At 38.5% G+C, this 17,126-nt stretch overlaps 4 protein-coding genes across 5 annotated transcripts; 2 read left to right on the top strand and 2 right to left on the bottom strand.

Annotated features, from left to right (window-relative positions):
* Window positions 1-6,189: 6,189 nt before the first annotated feature.
* Window positions 6,190-7,824, bottom strand: LOC135708734 (lanC-like protein 3 homolog). 2 transcript variants are annotated; one of them, XM_065230844.1, is made up of 3 exons: window positions 7,645-7,824; window positions 7,376-7,587; window positions 6,190-7,307 (listed from the first exon to the last, which is right to left on the bottom strand). In XM_065230844.1, the coding sequence occupies exons 2-3, from the start codon at window positions 7,560-7,562 to the stop codon at window positions 6,229-6,231; spliced, it is 1,266 nt and encodes a 421-aa protein (XP_065086916.1). In that variant the 5' UTR covers window positions 7,563-7,587; window positions 7,645-7,824; the 3' UTR covers window positions 6,190-6,228. The 2 variants fall into 2 exon arrangements, with proteins under 2 accessions (XP_065086916.1, XP_065086915.1); XM_065230843.1 differs by having other exon boundaries at window positions 7,649-7,824.
* Window positions 7,825-10,297: 2,473 nt separating this feature from the next.
* On the top strand, window positions 10,298-11,817 carry LOC135708705 (uncharacterized). Its single transcript, XM_065230808.1, has one exon. The coding sequence runs from the start codon at window positions 10,840-10,842 to the stop codon at window positions 11,815-11,817; it is 978 nt and encodes a 325-aa protein (XP_065086880.1). The 5' UTR covers window positions 10,298-10,839.
* Window positions 11,818-11,928: 111 nt separating this feature from the next.
* LOC135708732 (uncharacterized) lies at window positions 11,929-13,202 on the bottom strand. The gene has a single exon (XM_065230842.1). It carries the CDS (start codon window positions 13,000-13,002, stop codon window positions 11,929-11,931), a length of 1,074 nt encoding a protein of 357 aa, XP_065086914.1. The 5' UTR covers window positions 13,003-13,202.
* Window positions 13,203-13,964: 762 nt separating this feature from the next.
* LOC135708731 (putative glutathione-specific gamma-glutamylcyclotransferase 2) lies at window positions 13,965-14,824 on the top strand. Its single transcript, XM_065230841.1, has 2 exons — window positions 13,965-14,286; window positions 14,343-14,824. Exons 1-2 carry the CDS (start codon window positions 14,098-14,100, stop codon window positions 14,811-14,813), a joined length of 660 nt encoding a protein of 219 aa, XP_065086913.1. The 5' UTR covers window positions 13,965-14,097; the 3' UTR covers window positions 14,814-14,824.
* The last annotated feature ends 2,302 nt before the right edge of the window (window positions 14,825-17,126 follow it).

Genomic DNA, 17,126 nt, shown 5'->3' with positions numbered 1-17,126 from the left:
AGTTTTAAGTCAAGTGAAAATGAATTTAAAAGCATGAATTGGAAACCTAATGACAAAGTCATCTATACACATAAAGTAAACGGCAGACAGTTCAAACATGAAGCAAGAATTATCAAACCATTATCAAAGCTAGTTTTCTTAATTGAAATAGATGGTTCAACCCGCTCAGCTCATTTGAACCAATTAAAATATGTACCCCAAACACCTTTTGTATTAAAAAATAACATTGGCAACCCCAGCCTCCCAAGCGACATTACAGATAACCAGCCTTATTCAAGCAACTCAGATGAAGACGAAGAAAAAGACGCCGTTCAAACCAGTGAATGTAAGCAAAACTCATCTAGTGTAATACGTCGTTCTAACAGAACGAGAAACCCAAGACATAGTAATCTTAACCTCGAGAAATTAGCTAAAAAGATAACATAATTTGGAAATCTAAGATTAAAGAGGTGTTGAAAATTCAGGTACAGGGTTAACTTGAAGGGGGGAGATGTGAGGTAAGGGATTTGGTGTAGTAGCCGAGAGAGAAATGAACACTTCAAGTGAACTCAATGTCAGGGTAATGTAATGATCTGAGAATACAATACAGTCAGTCTTAGCTTGAACTCACGAACGTACGGTCTATCCCTATAATATCCGAAAGTGGTCTCCGGTCGGTTAAAGTCTTGACATTCTCCCTGTCAGTTCGAAGCCGTGACACTGCTGAGTCGCAATTTACACGGTACTTTTGTAACGATTTCTCGATAACGATAACGACTTGATTCGAATCATTATCCATTTCAAACCATAGGTATTAAAAAAAAAATTTTTTGGTGTAAATGCAGAAATTTTTAAATTATGTCTATTTGGACCATAGCATGCTCTTATTATAATTGGCATCAAAATCAACATTTTGGTAGGATTTTTTTACACGGAGTTTTAAGGAAAATTCCGAGGATAATTTCAAGGGCATTTCTACAAAATTTTAAAGAGAATTCCAAGTGAATTGTCGGAAGAATTTAGAGGAGAATTTTAAGATAATTTAGAGCAAAACTTTTAGAGAATTATTAGGTGAATTCTAAGGAGATTCAAGCGAATTAAAACGACAATTAAAGTGTAAATTCAAGATAAAAGTTGTTTTGGATCAAAGGACGAATTTCCTGTATTTTTATGGAGTGTTCTACAGATAGGACTGTTATATTGGAATTTTCCGATGAATTTTCAAGATACTCCCAGAGATAATCCCAAATTTATTTTAGAAGAATTCTGAGAAGAACAATGTGAAGGGAAATTATTTTAAAGAAAATGCTTGAGCACAATGAAATGAAATCCTCTAAACTGTCTTAGTAATTACTCATTTAATTTAAATGTATGTCGCACAACCGAAAAAAAATTTACAAAATTCCGGGAAATAACGGGAAATTGCTAATCGTGATTTGCTAGTCACCATGTTAATAACTTGCTAGAAGCTACACTCCCAACTTAAACTTGGAGTCACCCTTCAAAATACATGTACATGTTTTTTGCTCATATCTCCGCCATTTTACGACCGATCTTCGATCTTTATAGATCATTTGAAAGGTATTGACAGGTTCGCTGCCTATAATCAACAATCAATACGAATCTAACGATTTTAACTAGCCTATTGGTCCCGACATTGGTAACGACAAACTGACTTGATGTTGTTTTCACATTATTTATTATATTATTATACACATATTACTTGGAAAAAAGGACAACATTATCATTAATACAGTGCATGAACTGACTGTGATCCATCTCTTTGATAGTGTTTTTAACCTCTGCGGTGTGTTCCTTAAACCTTGTTTCCAAAGTCCTTTTCGTCTGACTAATGTAGATTTTATTGCAATCTACTTCCTTTAGAATTTTACCCTCAAAATGTATTCCCTTGGTATTTATCACGGATCGTGGAATCCTATTCACAATCGCCATGGAATTTTTCAAAGAGCTTCTTAAAAAAGTTACTCTGAACTCACACAATTGACTACACTAATAAAATTCCACACATTTTTATTAACGAATTTCCATGTGAAATTCCACATGATTTTCATGTGACCACATATAAACATAATCCACCCAGAAGCACATATGAAATTTATTAGTCAAATGAATAACATGTGTGGTTACACATGGTTTTTATGTGTGCACATATTAAGTATGTGTCCGACACATAGATCACATTGCAAAAATTCACATGTGGAACACATAAAAACAATCTTTGAAGTTTTATCAGTGTAGGAGTTCTAGTTAAAACTCTCTTATGGCGGTAAGCTCCAACCGGTATTATCCTCGGATTAAATCCCGATCAAGAATGTCCGGCTGCTGTGTTAATCAACATGACTCTAAGCAAACATTTTGCAGATCATCCAAACAGGGATGGTATTAAAAGTTAATCCGAGTTAGAGCTCAATCCAAAACTCCCTAGAACATTTTCTCTGACATACCTTGGTGTTATTCTAGAATTGTATCCTGAAAATCTAGTTCAGTCCAAGGATCTTGTTTTTTTTTTAAATCCATATTCTTAATTTTTTCGAAGGCAGAAAAAACTTTTTTTTTCTCGATTTGTCATTGAAATTCACAGGGGTTTTCCCGGTGATCTGAAATTTTCGGGTTTTTTTTCTCGATTCAGTGGTTAGCTTAGCATGTATAGAGTTCGTTAGTATTAGTGTGAGCAGTTTCACTAATACAAGCGTTTTACTGGTTGAAAATAAAAAAAACAAAACGCTGTCAAGTCGAACACTTTGACAGCTGATTTCGTGAATAATAAACAAATCGATTTTACACGGCTACACTAGCAACGTTGTATTGGTGAAATCTAGCGGCAAGAAGTCAATTAGCCGTATTAGCGAAAGAAAAAGTCGATGAAGAGAATGGATCAATGTTATTAAGGACCTAATGCATTGTTCAGTTTGAACTGGCGTACCGTAAAACGGGGTGGATAATGCGGGTAACTTTGATGGTATAATATATTGATTAAATTTACTCTCTGCGTATTTTTGAATTAGAAACTTTGGTTCCATATTTTACAAACATATTAAAATACAATTTTTGTGTTTTTCGCCTGTCTGAAAAAACACTCCTACCATCACTTATGAAATGTTTTTCCGAAAAGCCATCACAAATTCAATGTTGTATTCTTATTGTTTATGATGTTTTCTGATTATATACTTATTCGAAATTTCATATTTCTATAACTAAATTGTCTGAGCTTCACACATTTTTTCTATATACATAGAGCATTATCAAAGTAACCCCAAATCAAAATACTGATGTTCGGTCACAACAATAAAAAAATAGTGCAAATGCTTTAATTTCCGTTCAACATAATACTAACGACTTAGCTCTGGGATCCTCAGTACTTGTTTTAAAAAAAAATAAATTTGAAAAACATTAATTGTTGTTAAAAGTATTTAGAATATAATTAAAAAAAAAACTATCAATGTTACCCCGTTTTACGGTACTTAAAAAAATCATAATTTTTGGTGGAAATCCAAGATAAAAATAAAATTGTATAGTTAACTCTTTATGCTCTATATCTCGATTTGTGACCCCATTATTCTTTATGTCGATGGTTATCTCGGTTTCTTCAAAATGGTCTAGTAGGCTTTTCTTGTTCTATATCTCGATGGTCTCTACAATATCGAGATATGGAGAGTTGACTGTATATTGGCCCTAGCATGCTAAAATTACATTCGCTAACATAATCCAAACAGCGGCGCCGGTGACGTAGTGGTAAGCGTGATTACCTCTCACCCCAGCAAGCCTGGGTTCAATCCCAGTCGGCGCCGCCGGGATATTCTGAGGCATTACATTTGTGATCACGCCTTCCTTCGGAATGGAAGTAAAGCCGTTGGTCCCCGGTTCATGAGTTGATGGGTCGATAGGTAGGGTCCAGGTGTGGGAGCTGCCTTCCTGGCGTCGGTAGCATTAATGCTCAGCACGGAACACGCGATCGACGGAAATCAAATCCAAGGAAAAAAAAACAATCCAAACATTTAAAAATGTTTTAGCATGTGAATTTAGCAATCTCGGTTTACAGACCTTATTTATTTATTTATTTTATTTCGTCAAGCCAGTGTAGACTACATACAATGATTATTACAATGTTTACTAACATACTTACGGAGATGAACTAGCCTACGGCTAAAAATCTCCTAAATAAAGGAAGAAAAAAAAACTTACATAGGGTAAATGGTGGCTTCGGCACCCATTGACTGTTTTCGGCAACCAAAATTTAAACGTTAATTTCACTATGTTTTCCCATCAACGCACTTCCCTGAATGTGTCCAAACGATTGTTTAGCCTTTCAGCTTCAATCTGATTATATTTGAACGATCGAGCAATCCAGTAATGCTACATTTTTCTTCAAATAAAGCATACGCACTACAAAATGGGGTTGATTTCGAGTTGCCGATAATAGAACAGCTGGTTAACACGCAGTTCTAATGGGAAGGTTGCCGAAGAAAAAGAGGCTGCCGACAATAGTCACACTCACCTGAGAAGTTTGGAGCGTTGTAAAAACGCTTTCAAAACGTTTTGAAAAATTCTGTCGATTGGAATGGATAGAGAAGCAAGCAGCAGATGAATGTAAACAAACAGACACATCATATATGTGCGTGACGCTGAGAAAATGCTAGTAGAAGTGCAGATGCTGCTTAGATTGACGAGAATACGTAAATTCCCCTACCTACTATGCATTAATTCTATTCTGTTTTAGCTTAGTTTTTATTTGCTGCTTGGACATAGTGATGTCAATAGTTCCGCAATGCAAATTATACAGGCGCATCATTCCATTGATTGGGCTATTTTTTGCATAGTTTGTTCTGTACGATTTTTCAGAAAATTAATTCCGTGTTCTAAGATATCGACAAGGTGTGTAAAGGTTTAATTGTGCGAGAATTTCTGCCGAATCTATGCGCATTGAAATAATGTCGTTGATGAAGAAAAGCATTGCAAATTGGCGGTACTCTTTAAGTGTTTGTATATTGATGAGCATGCAGCGCGCTTCATAAGATGGTAATGGAAATGCAGTCCAATTCAATTTACGTAAAGCATATAAAAGGAATTGTTTTTGGACAGATTCTATGCGTTGTTCGTGTATGGAAATGTATGGATTCCATACTAGGTGGCAGTATTCCAGAATTGGATGTAGTATATAATAGCTTAATAGTGTATGGGTCTTCGAAATTATGACTGAACCTTTTAATGAAGCCTAGCATTCTGTTTGCTTTACTAATGATAGTATTATAATGTTCTAGAAAAGTTAGTTTGGAGTCTAGGATTACACCTAAATCTCTTGCAATTTTGCTTTTTTCTACTATTTGGTTGCCTAATGATACTTCAATATGCGGTGTTTACCCAGAGGTATTATTATTATTATAGTCACTTTAACACTCTTGGATCATTCGTGACTTGTCCGGGGTGAGATTTGAACTCGTGACTTTGGCGTGAGAGGTATGGATGTTAACCACTACGCCGGGGTCGCCCCCTTATCCCACAGGTGACTGATATTGGTTCTGAAAGTTTATTTTATTTAATAGTATATTGACAAACATAAGACGGACCGAAAAGTTGTGGATCACCTGTGCTACCATGGGAAGCAGAAGTTTAAACAACCGGTGAACACTCGTGTTTATTTCAGTTACCTTGGGGACGTAATTTGTGATTAGCCCCGGTCCCTTTCAAATTGTTTCATTATTTATGTACGGTCCTTATATTTGAAAAGACGTTTCACATTCATCTAGTGATGGCCGATTTTCATTCGAATAATCGATTAATCGATTAACGAACCGAACAGTAAAATATTTGTAATCGGTTATATCATGCCGATATAAGCATTAACTTCTTCACAGGATCATTACCGATCGTTTCAAACAAGTTTTGCACTCTCATTGGTGGAAAAATGACAGGACAGCGAACAAAAAATATTCGATTAGTTGTTAATCGAGTAATTAAAAAATGGGACATCTCTGATTTTGGTGTGATTGTTTTGTTAAAAAAGCGCGCAAAAGTTCATCTCTGCCGAAGGGGCAGCTAAACCACTAAATCACCTTGCATACTGGGGGTATTCATTGGATGAAAGGGACCGTGAAAGAGGACACTAAAATTGAAAGTTTTTCTTCCGACAGTTTCATCTTAGTATTCATCTTTGGTTTAAACAGTAAATAATATTCAAAACAAAAAATAAGATTTTATGTTATTTATTTTGTTGACTCTTATTGTCGTATCTTACTCAGCGTTATATTTAACGTTAAAAACATCCATAAATGGAAAATACGATTCTTGCGGGTTCAATACATCTACAAGGAAGCAGACGGTTCCAGCCAAGCCCTCATACAAACTGTACGGTCGATCGGGAGTGCGAGAATCAGACATAAACGTATCCGTTGTTAAAAATTCCACAAATTTGGCCGCTCTGTAGAGATACACCTTCTCTCCTGTTAGTCGATACATTAGCAAAAAGGCGTATCCGTTTCCGGCTATTCCATGGCAAATACCAGGTCCTTTCCGCAATAAACCATGTCGCCATATCGACTCTGCACACTTACGGCATCCCTCAATATATGATTCCTCTTTGAATAGAAGGAACGCCTTTGCCAGTAAGTAGATTGCTCCGGAGCAGCCGTGACACCAGTGAATCAATTTGTGTGAATTGTAAAGCCTGGTTGAAAAATTGCCGTCAGCGTCTTGCATTTTTGAAAAGTATTCCACAGATTTCTTAATATCCTTAAGTTTCGTTTCCGAAATGTTGTTAAAACCACCGTCCGTTGAAACGAACCACGGAGATTCCAGAAGCACGAGAAGAATGGAGCACAAACCATGAGCTGCTCCCAGATAGTCGCTGTCATGATACTCGTACATTAATGGCAAAGGAGAATCGCGTGAATCAGAATACTCACGTCCTCGTGTTATCAAGACTTCACATACGTCTGTGATGACAGAATTTTTAATCGGTTTAGACGGTAAGACATGATTCAACCAATATGCTCCGCTCAGATAGCCAGCTCTACCGACTAGAACTTCATCGGCATCGTAGCTTGTCGATTTGCATACATTGTAGCCTTTCAGAAAGTCGGCCATGTTGCTCGCAACTTCCTCTTCTTTGCCAAGTTCGCTGGCAATCACTGCAGAAACAGCTGATATGCCTGCATTTCCACAAAGGAATGCTACGGATGCTCTGCTACTGGATTCTTTTGTATGTGAAGTTTCCTTAGATCGCTTAATGTAAAACGCAGCATGTTCAAGGCAAGGAAACAGGTCTTTTAATTCGACAGATTTACTCAACTTCCAGAACATAAATGCAATCCCTAAAATGAGCCAAATTCTTACTTATCCGGGTGTCACAGGATCACAGAAAAAAATCGAATATATTTACCGGCATCACCAACGTATAGGTTATCTTGAAGCTTGTGGGTACTTTTTTGCGTTTTAGCCAAAATTACTTGAACATAATTCTTCGCCAGCTTAACGAGTCTACCCCTGTCGACTAGTTCTTGCTCGGTACTTCCATGCTTCGAATCACTGTAATCTTCATATGGATTCTCAAAGAATCGTAAAGTCATCTTTCAACAGATTTTTAAAACAATTCTAGAATAACTTGAATTTGCAGACAACGCATTATAGAATTAGACAAAGACAACAAACCTACTTTTTTTCAATCACGCTATCCACGAATTTCTGCCAACGATTGAGAAGAAAAGCATGATATTATTTTTTTAGATACCACGTATTCGTAAACATTAATACGCTGTTAACGATTTTTATTAGGTAAATTATCTAGATTTCAGGTATTGTGAAGTTTTGAATAATGGATGAGCTACACGAACAAATCGAAAGGCATTTGTTTTGGTTTGTGCTGCACACACATCCATAAGTATTTTTTTTGTCTCATATGTGTATTAGATTATTTCAAGCTGAACATTGCATTAGGTCCTAAGTAACATTGACAGATTCTCTTCGTCGACTTTCTCTTTGTATCCCTACGGCCGTGTAGACATTCCCAGGTATGTTCAGCTCACAGATCGATAAAAGAAGCTTTTATCTAGCACACGACAAACACAACAAGAAACGTATATGTGGTCAAGTTATTAAAGAAAGAGAAAGTCGACGAAGAGAATCGATCAATGTTACTTAGGACCTAATGAAATGTTCAGCTTCATTTGTTATGCGGATAGTTTGCGTGAACTAGTAAAATAATTATTTACGATCGAGATATGACTTCAGCGGAGCTCGGTGGTGTAGTGGTAAGCGTGATTACCTCTCACTCCAGCAGGCCTGGGTTCAATCCCAGTCGGCGCCGCCGGAATGTTCTAAAGCATAACATCTCTGATCCCGCCTTCCTTCGGAAGGGAAGTGAAGCCGTTGGTCTCGGTTCATGAGTTGATGATGGGTCGATAGATAGGGTCCCAGGTGTGGGAGGAGCTGCCTTCCTGGCGTCGGTAGCATTGGTGCTCAGCACGGAAAACAAAATCAAGGAACAAAAAGAGATATGACCTTCTGACAATTGACGATTAATAATTTATAAGCTTGGTAAATAGTTTTTCAGGCATTGTCAATTAGGTGAATCAAAGTTATAGTACGTTCAGACTACAGAGTTAAAACATATTATAACCTGAGTACTGCGGAGTAAATCGATTTCGTTTTGCAAGCCAATGGAAAACTGCTTAAAAATTTGTTCAAGTTTAAAATAGTTTTGTTCTTTCTAAGTTGATTCCCGCCAAAAGCTTTGAGCCAGGAGTGCTCGAGCCCCCATGACTCTATCAAAGTTTGTTTACATACATGTTTCGCCAAAGTATGTTTTACTGCAATTGAAAACTCAGCTGAGTCATAAAAACTATGCTGGTTTTTATACTTCCATCAACGTCGCTGAGTGCTGTATCAAAACTTTTTGAATTGGTTGTCATAGAGTCCCTAAATGCGCATTGCAAGCAATATCTAAGTACAGATCAACACGGATTCATAACTGGGCGTTCCACAACTACGAACCTGCTGTGCCTAACGTCTTACATCACAGACAGTTTGATTGCTCGGACCCAAACGGACGTTATCTACACAGATCTTACGGCAGCCTTCGATAAGCTGAACCACGAAATTGCGATCGCTAAGCTTGATAGGCTAGGGATCGGTGGAAATCTTTTGAGATGGTTTCGTTCATACCTCACGGAGCGCCAATTGACAGTAACTTTGGGTACTTGTCGCTCAGCAAGCTTCTGCGCAAAGTCCGGTATACCTCAGGGCAGCCATCTGGGACCATTGGTATTTCTCTTCTACTTCGACGACGTTCACCATGTTATCACAGAGCCACGATTATCGTTTGCAGACGATCTGAAAGTTTTTCTGCGCATCCGCTCACTCGCCGACTGCCGTTCTCTCCAAAATCAGATTGACATCTTTGCTGACTGGTGTAGTCTAAACCGACAGGTGGGCAACCCAGCTAAGTGTACAGTTATTACTTTCTCTCGCAAGAAACAACCGATTATTTTCAACTACAAACTACTAGGCACGACTATCGAACGGGTGCACTGCGTGAAAGACTTAGGCATTTTTCTAGACTCAAAGCTGACATACTCACACCATATATCGTATGTCGTCGACAAAGCGTCCAGAACGCTTGGCTTTGTCTTCAAGATTACTAAGAACTTCACGGACATTTACTGCTTGAAATCGCTCTATTGCTCTCTCGTACGATCTACGTTGGAATACTGCTCTGCTGTCTGAAGCCCGAACTACAATAATGGGGCCGAGCGAATTGAATCTGTTCAACGACGTTTTCTTCGCTTCGCGCTCCGTAAGCTGCCTTGGAGATACCCACTTCGTCTTCCAAGCTACGAGAATCGCTGCCAATTGATCAATATCGAGCCCTTACGTATCCGAAGAGATGTTTTCAGAGCCTTAACCGGCGCCGATACTCTGCAAGGAAGAATCGACAGCGAAGCAATTCTGCAACAAGTGAACATTAATGTTCAACCTCGATCACTACGCAACAGTCTTATGCTGAGACTTCCACTTCTTCGAACTAATTATAGCATAGGGAGCGCTATTTACGGCTCGCAGCGAGTGTTCAACCGAGCAGCGTCGATGTTCGATTTCCACTTGACACGGAATATGCTTCGCCGAAGATTCTCTGCCTTTTTTGCTGACCGAAGGCGCTTGATACCCAACAGCTAAGTGTAAAATTTAATACTTATAAATTTTTAGTAACTTGACAATGCTTTCCAAGTTATTTTCGTTTGTAACTGTAGTAACTGTAGTATTGTCTATTCGATAGAAATTCAGAAGGAGGGCGCAACTACCCGAATTCCTATTTAACTTGCGAAACGCACACTAAAAAAACTTCTCACATTACAGTAAATAAAATTCAGAATCTAAACGCGTAAGAAAACATTATCAGCTAATCTAGACACATCAATTTAGTCTGTTGACATTTCAAAGTATTTAATTCACCATTCTAATGTTTAAAACATCTTATATTCCATGTAATAAGCTCCCTTTTTATCGAAAGTGTTTTTTTTCTTTGAGTGTGCGTAAAACGTAAGTATTGTGAGGTACTTCTGATTAGCGTGTTGTTTTTGTTGTCAATTATTCTTCACAGTCTGAAATCAGTTTTGTCAATTTGCTCCTTGTTATTGTTTTTATCCGGTGAAAATGGACGGGTAAGTTTATTAAAAATTTACTATGAAATTTAAGACAATTAGTTTATCTTAATGTAGGGTTTATTTTTACAGTTCGTACGGACCGGAAGAATACCTTGAGGAAGAAGATGGTTATCAAGACGGCAACCCACTCGAAGGTACCAGCAACATCGACTCCAGTGCTGGTGGAAATGTTGACGATACGGACATGCCATCAGTACATCAGACAGCGACTCAGGAAATGAACTTTGACATTGAGTTTTCTGGATCGGATGATGAAGGAGTGCAGTCAAAATTCTGCTTCAATGGGATCTATGTTCAGCGTTTATATAAAAGCCAGCTGCGGCCAAAGGAAGTAACCCAAACACTTGTGAATGGGAATTCACTCGAGGAGATACTTCAATGCATTTGGAAACAAGCTTGCAAACTGGTACGTCGACAGGTGATCTTCGAAGAAGAAATTCCTCACTGGTCGGAAAAACAAGATCCAGAATTTGAGGACATCGATAAATTCGTTTCGCTACAAGATACGGTGAAGAAAAAGATCTATGCAACATCACGTATCACACCACGGCTGCTGGTGTCATGGAGGAGCAAATCTATTAAGATATTCGTGTATGCTTATTCCACGAATATTGAATCATTAGGTCAGTATCAATTAGTAATGCGAAGATTGATTGCACCTCAAAACCCTGACCGCTCAGGGGCGCATTCAACTAGGGATGACTCAGTATTAGCTAGTGAGCTACGAAGCAGTCATTCCCACATTGAGGGACACTTCAGTTCCTGGATGCTGTGGGCAAACTTGATCAATTCAGCTCCAGCCCACAACCGTGATCGAATGTTGCAAGCTGAATCTCCTCCTATCGAGTTGTCCAAATACTTTCGCTGGACTGGTGTCTCGGAAGCGGCTCGACTACAATCTGTTCATCGGAGTATGGTTGCTGCCCAAACAAATAATGATGCATGGTGCCGTGATATGACTGATCTTTCGAATGACTTAAACATGGCTCTTAATATCTTGCAAGGAATGAAACAGAAAATAGACAGCATGTCCGCCAGAGGATCGGTGAATTCTGAACTATTTACAGCGATGGAATCGGTTACGCGACCGGAAGAATCAAACCTTAGTCGTGAGATAGCCGAGAAGGTGACTGATTGCGAGGATGTGGATCATGCGGGATGATTATGAAAATAAGCCCGTTGTGTGGAATTATCACATGTACTCTTTTTTTATAACAATGCAACTGTTTTAAACATTCCTTTTATTCATCAAATATACGACTGCTCATGACTTTCATTCAGGAATAATATTGAAATCCATATATTTAGGGTCTTGGTCCAGACCTTTTTCTGCAAGAAAAACGCCCCCAGGTAAGTATCCACAGTATTCGAATATCTGCTTACACTCATAGACTTTGAATGCACTCATAGCTGCACAAACTTCTTTCAAAATGGAGCCAGTCTCTCGGTAATTCCTTCTAAGGTACGCCTTAATTAAGCCAAAGATAATCTCTATAGGGTTAAAAAATGGGCAATATGGTGGTAGAAATATCGGTATGATGCCAATAGAGCGAAAATATCTTATGATATTGGCGTCGCAATGGATGCGAGCACCATCCAAAACCCAAATAGAGTGAAACCCAGGATACCGTTGTACATGGGGATTATTAATAGCAAAGTTTCGACAACATCTGAAAAATTTATGCCGGTTGAATGTTCCTTCCGTCCAGAAACTATCTAGCATACCATTGATTCCTAGAAAACATAAGAAAGAAACCCTAGGCTTTCTACAGAATTCCCCGCGATAAATAAGTTTCTGGCCAACAACTCCGTAGCCTTTTTTGCGCAGCATATCCTTATTGTCAATACTAACCTCGTCTAGGAAAACCAGGTTAAACAAGTCCCATGGAACTGCAAGCATTTCCTTAACAAACCGGACTATCTCATCCTCTCTGATCTGGATAGCCCTTCTTTCGATAGTCTTCCAGGTCAATCCAGATTCATGCAATATTGTGCAAATAGATGACACACTTATCGATAGCAGAAATCGCTGTTGGAATCGCTGTTTCGCTTCGTCCAAAAACAAGAAAGGCTCGTTTTGATATAGGTTGACAAGCCAATCACGCATATCGGTGCTGAATTTCTTAAACACTTGCAGGCGCTGCTTCCTTCGGAAAATTCCATCTCGCTCGTACTTGAAGAACCACTCGTAAATAGTTGATCGGCATTTTCCATAAATGATACTAAGATCCTTCTTCGATATCCCGAAAAAATAATGGCCGTAAAGCGCATGATAAACCGTGTTACTGCTGGCGTGTTGACCACGAATATTCTGAATAATTATGTTAGATTTTGTGTTTGGCTTCATATTAAATAGAGGACAATTTTTAATCAAAAATCTTGTGCGATGGGATCAAGCTAACAAAAAAAAACATTATTTATTTGCAAATCCACCTGGTGACAACAGTAATGACAGAACTTTGACATTAACACGTCAAACCACATTGTCGCGACTGAACGTCGGGTCGCAAGTCGCGCTAGCGTGGTCCGGTTTAGTGGCGGCCCGACAATATATGTACCGTTCCGATTCAAATTTCGGACACTTTCATTTTTAATTAAATATTACATCCAGTTAGAAACAAAGTAATAATGTTAGATGATCGTGGAGGGCACTAGTCAAAAAAATTTAAAATTTACAAGACATGTGGATCATATTCGACCGAGATAATCAACTTTTAAAAGTGTCCGAAATTCGAGTTTAAGTGTCCGAAATTTGAATCGGCACGGTATGTCGTCTGTATAATCTGTACTTTTTTTACAACACATCATTGGGACTATTTCTAGTCTGTTGATGCAACCATAACAAATAAACAAATAAACGAGCCTGTTGGTTTTTGTCTTTGAGCTCACAATTAAGAATGTGTTATGAAAAAGTATGAATCACTTTTATGAGATTGCAATGCTTGATGAGAGGTAAGAACAGTAACTGAGTTTGTTGCTTCTGAATGTTTGGCTCCCGTTTGACAGTTCTGACTGGCTCCCAAGTGACAAGCACATTGAGTGAGTCCGCAGTACCCAGATTATAACTGCTCAGTCTGAACATAGAGATTGCTGACGTTTGTCGTACGTAGTGTGCGTCACGTATACGTATACGCAAAATGTTTTCATCGGGAAAAAAAACTTCATAGCGGAAAATTTTCCCGATGAAAACAAATCACTTACACAATCATACTTTAGCAATCTCTATAGCATTAAGTCATGAAACGGGAAACGTTCACTACCACAATCAAAGCAAACATATGTTTCTCTGCAGCTTTCTGCCAATCAGCTTCTAATGTCATCATCATTATCGTCATCCTCGTCGCTGGTTTTTGATAAGTAAAAAATTAGGAGGTTTAGGTTTAATTGCAAATTTCAAATTTATTAGCAGTATTAGAAAAAAAATCGTACTATTCACAACAAAATGAGCAACAAATTGCCCCTCAACTGTGATATTGTCCCACTTGACGAAGAAGTAACATGGATTTTCGGATACGGATCTCTGGTTTGGAAGGCAGACTTTCCATATGAAGAAAAACGGACTGGCTACATAAAAGGATACATTAGGAGGTTTTTCCAAAACAGTATAGACCATAGAGGCACTCATGAGAAGGTAAAATTATACAATCAATTTAAAATAAGTGCTACTATATGCTTCTTATTCGGTAGCCTGGCCGTGTCGTAACACTAATTCATTCGAATGACCCGGAATCAAGAGTATGGGGCATGGGATACCGCATTGCTAGAAGTAATACGATTGATGTCTTGAAACACCTAGACCACCGAGAAAAAAATGGATACGAACGGAATCAAGTAAAATTCTATCCACACCCTCCCAGTGAAACGCAAACCAACGAACCGAAGGACATTCTACTGTATGTAGCTACGCAGGCAAATCCGTCATTCGCTGGGCAGCAGGATAGTTTAGATCAAATAGCGATGCAAATTTTGGGCGCGATTGGTGAAAGTGGTAAAAATGTGGAATATGTATACCAACTAGCAGAGTCTATGAGACAATTGTATCCAGGCGAGGATGATGACCATCTATTCGAACTTGAACGGATCCTTAAAACCCATAATCCTGGCGCCGCAAATGTCGCTTGTGATGGAAGTAGATCAAAGCTCAGTAAGGAAGGTTGAGCTATGTCAGAAATGTTTAAAAATGAATAAACTAAAATGGTTTGAAATACAGTAGGTAATTGCTTTTCTTTTTCATGACAATCTCTAGGGGGAAAGCGTAAATTTGGATCGATACTTTAACCCTTTCTCTCCCACAAGATATTTAGATGTTTTACATAGAAGTAAAAAATCGTCTTGAAAAAGTGCTTCTCCGTTACGTGACTTATAAGGAATATACGTTGTATATGAGTACCCCGAATACAACGCATGGGGCCTTATTACGGGTGTCACTACACGGTGATAAGCAAGTGATACTCAGAAAAAGAGCCGTGATTGCCATACAAATCAAATGGGAATCACTTCACCGTGACGACAAGTGACAAGTTTTCACCGTGAAGTGACATCCGTAATTGGCGTTGACGGCGACTCTGTAGCTCTTTACTCCTATGAGAAAATCCATAAGCAAACGTCAGACTGTGCGTGAAACATGGCGGACTTTGTACTATCTTTTCACTCCACCGAAAATTCCCATAAGAAACTGTCTACATTTGCTGGAAGAGAAAATTTTTCGACGGTGCCGTCAACGCCAATAAGCCCCATAGTTCGTATAATTTTACATTGCAAACGTATATTCGTTATAAGTCAGGTAACACAGTAGAACAAAACATGTTAACCCCTATTCTTTATTCTGTTCGAAACGGATTTCCCATATAAACGATTGTAGTAAAGAATAGAGGTGAAAAGCACTGACATTGGGTGTAATTCTGGCGGGTTTTGTCGCAATTCACTCTTAAATCCGACGATTATAGATTAAATAACATACAACCTATTACAAATAATTTAGGGAAACGGCTTAAAGGGGATTTTATAATTGCGTGACGTACTTTCATTGTTATTCATTAATCAACTATCATTGAATGAACAATCAAAAGTACCTATATTGCAGTTGGTATCATCAATAATATTATTTATTCATTTCCGAGAAGGGTGAATGTTTCAGTTATGACTGTGGGTTCGTGTTGTAGTATTTGGAAATACCGTTTACCACGGTAGGGCGCGTTGTGATAAGGTCATGTGGTCGTGATTGTACCATTTACTTTAAACAACATATACCTTACAGAGAGAACTGATCTCAAAATGTAGCATTTAGTCACAGAAAAAGGTTGCTTAAGTCGGAGTGAGACAATATTTAATTTTCAGGTCAATGGAGAGAGTTAGCCCAAAGCCATAGATAAGGCTTTAAAGATTTAGACTGAACTCATGGAAAGAACAGGGTGCTGGGATCCGCTTAGTTGCAAAACTAGCCCTTTTAACTGTAGTATATATCATCACATTTAGTTACAATCAATTGTGAAAGTTTTTATGTTAGTCATCATAAATGATAGTCATATCTTCGATCAGGCGTGATCACGCGCGGTAGGACCCTTTTTTACTGCGTAGTAATGGTAGGTCGTAGGTAAGAGAAGGAGGGGCATAGTGAGCTTCCTGTGCTTTAGCCTTGGATTTCTTATGGTTCTAAACAAATTAATTGGTCATTAATCATTCCAATGGTGATAGATCCTACTTACCACCAGCGTTGGGAAAATATCAAAAGATCAAATTTCACCAATGAGCATAATCTCATTTGATTATCGTAAACAAAAATCAAACAGCAAACAACAGCGAATACTATTACTAGCTGTGATACGGTAGCTCTAATGCCACGATGCCCTAATAAAAGACGTGATCAGATTATCATCCAAACAATTTGTGAAATAGTTCTAATTAGTAATTATTTTTGCCGTAGTCAAATGTAAACTACTATAAGCGGTTTACTGAAAATTAGCTTATTTAACGGAATATGAGAGATGAGGAAAAAGAACTTAATTTTTGGTAATTTGAACTTTGTAAAATCAATATCATTTTTTCCGTGTTGGGTATTTTGATCACTGCGACCAGTACTTAGATCTATTGTGATATATTTCCCATTTTAATATTGTATGTGGCAGAAATGACCGTCCTTAACTAGGAGAATGTCGTCGATGAAATGTGTCGAGAGGAGGGTACTTGGAATGCCGTCAACAGTGCAGTCACGCAGATTATGTCGGAGCTGCAGCGTAAATGGAGAGAAGATCGGCGATCCAGCAACGCCAGCTAGCGCTGAGAGTATCAGAAATGCATGAGCACAGCCACCCCCCCCCCCCCCCCCCGAAGTACTCGCTGCACAGTGGCCCCAGGGGGATCCAGGCAGAGAAAAGAGTAAGGAATGGGTTTTAGTGGAGCTGCACTAGGCAACTAGTGCATACCACACCGTGCAAACTTCACTACAGGCCAGGCTTCTTGAAGCTTTCCTAA

Source organism: Ochlerotatus camptorhynchus, unplaced genomic scaffold (assembly GCF_037179485.1).
Source record: "Ochlerotatus camptorhynchus isolate MF236.1 unplaced genomic scaffold, CSIRO-AGI_Acam_v1.1 ptg000333l, whole genome shotgun sequence".
NCBI lineage: Eukaryota > Metazoa > Arthropoda > Insecta > Diptera > Culicidae > Ochlerotatus > Ochlerotatus camptorhynchus.
The sequence above is the reverse complement of the archived record's forward strand: the minus strand, read 5'-3'. Positions and strand labels throughout refer to the sequence as shown.

Bases quoted from the DNA above. Each gene is read 5' to 3' on its own strand.
- LOC135708731 (XM_065230841.1), top strand. From the start codon at position 14,098: ATGAGCAACAAATTGCCCCTCAACTGTGATATTGTCCCACTTGACGAA. The intron at 14,287-14,342 runs GTAAAATTATAC...CTTATTCGGTAG, and splicing joins ATAGAGGCACTCATGAGAAG to CCTGGCCGTGTCGTAACACT.
- LOC135708734 (XM_065230844.1), bottom strand. From the start codon at position 7,562: ATGACTTTACGATTCTTTGAGAATCCATATGAAGATTACAGTGATTCG. The intron at 7,308-7,375 runs GTAAATATATTC...GGCTCATTTTAG, and splicing joins CCTATACGTTGGTGATGCCG to GGATTGCATTTATGTTCTGG.
- LOC135708705 (XM_065230808.1), top strand. From the start codon at position 10,840: ATGCCATCAGTACATCAGACAGCGACTCAGGAAATGAACTTTGACATT.
- LOC135708732 (XM_065230842.1), bottom strand. From the start codon at position 13,002: ATGAAGCCAAACACAAAATCTAACATAATTATTCAGAATATTCGTGGT.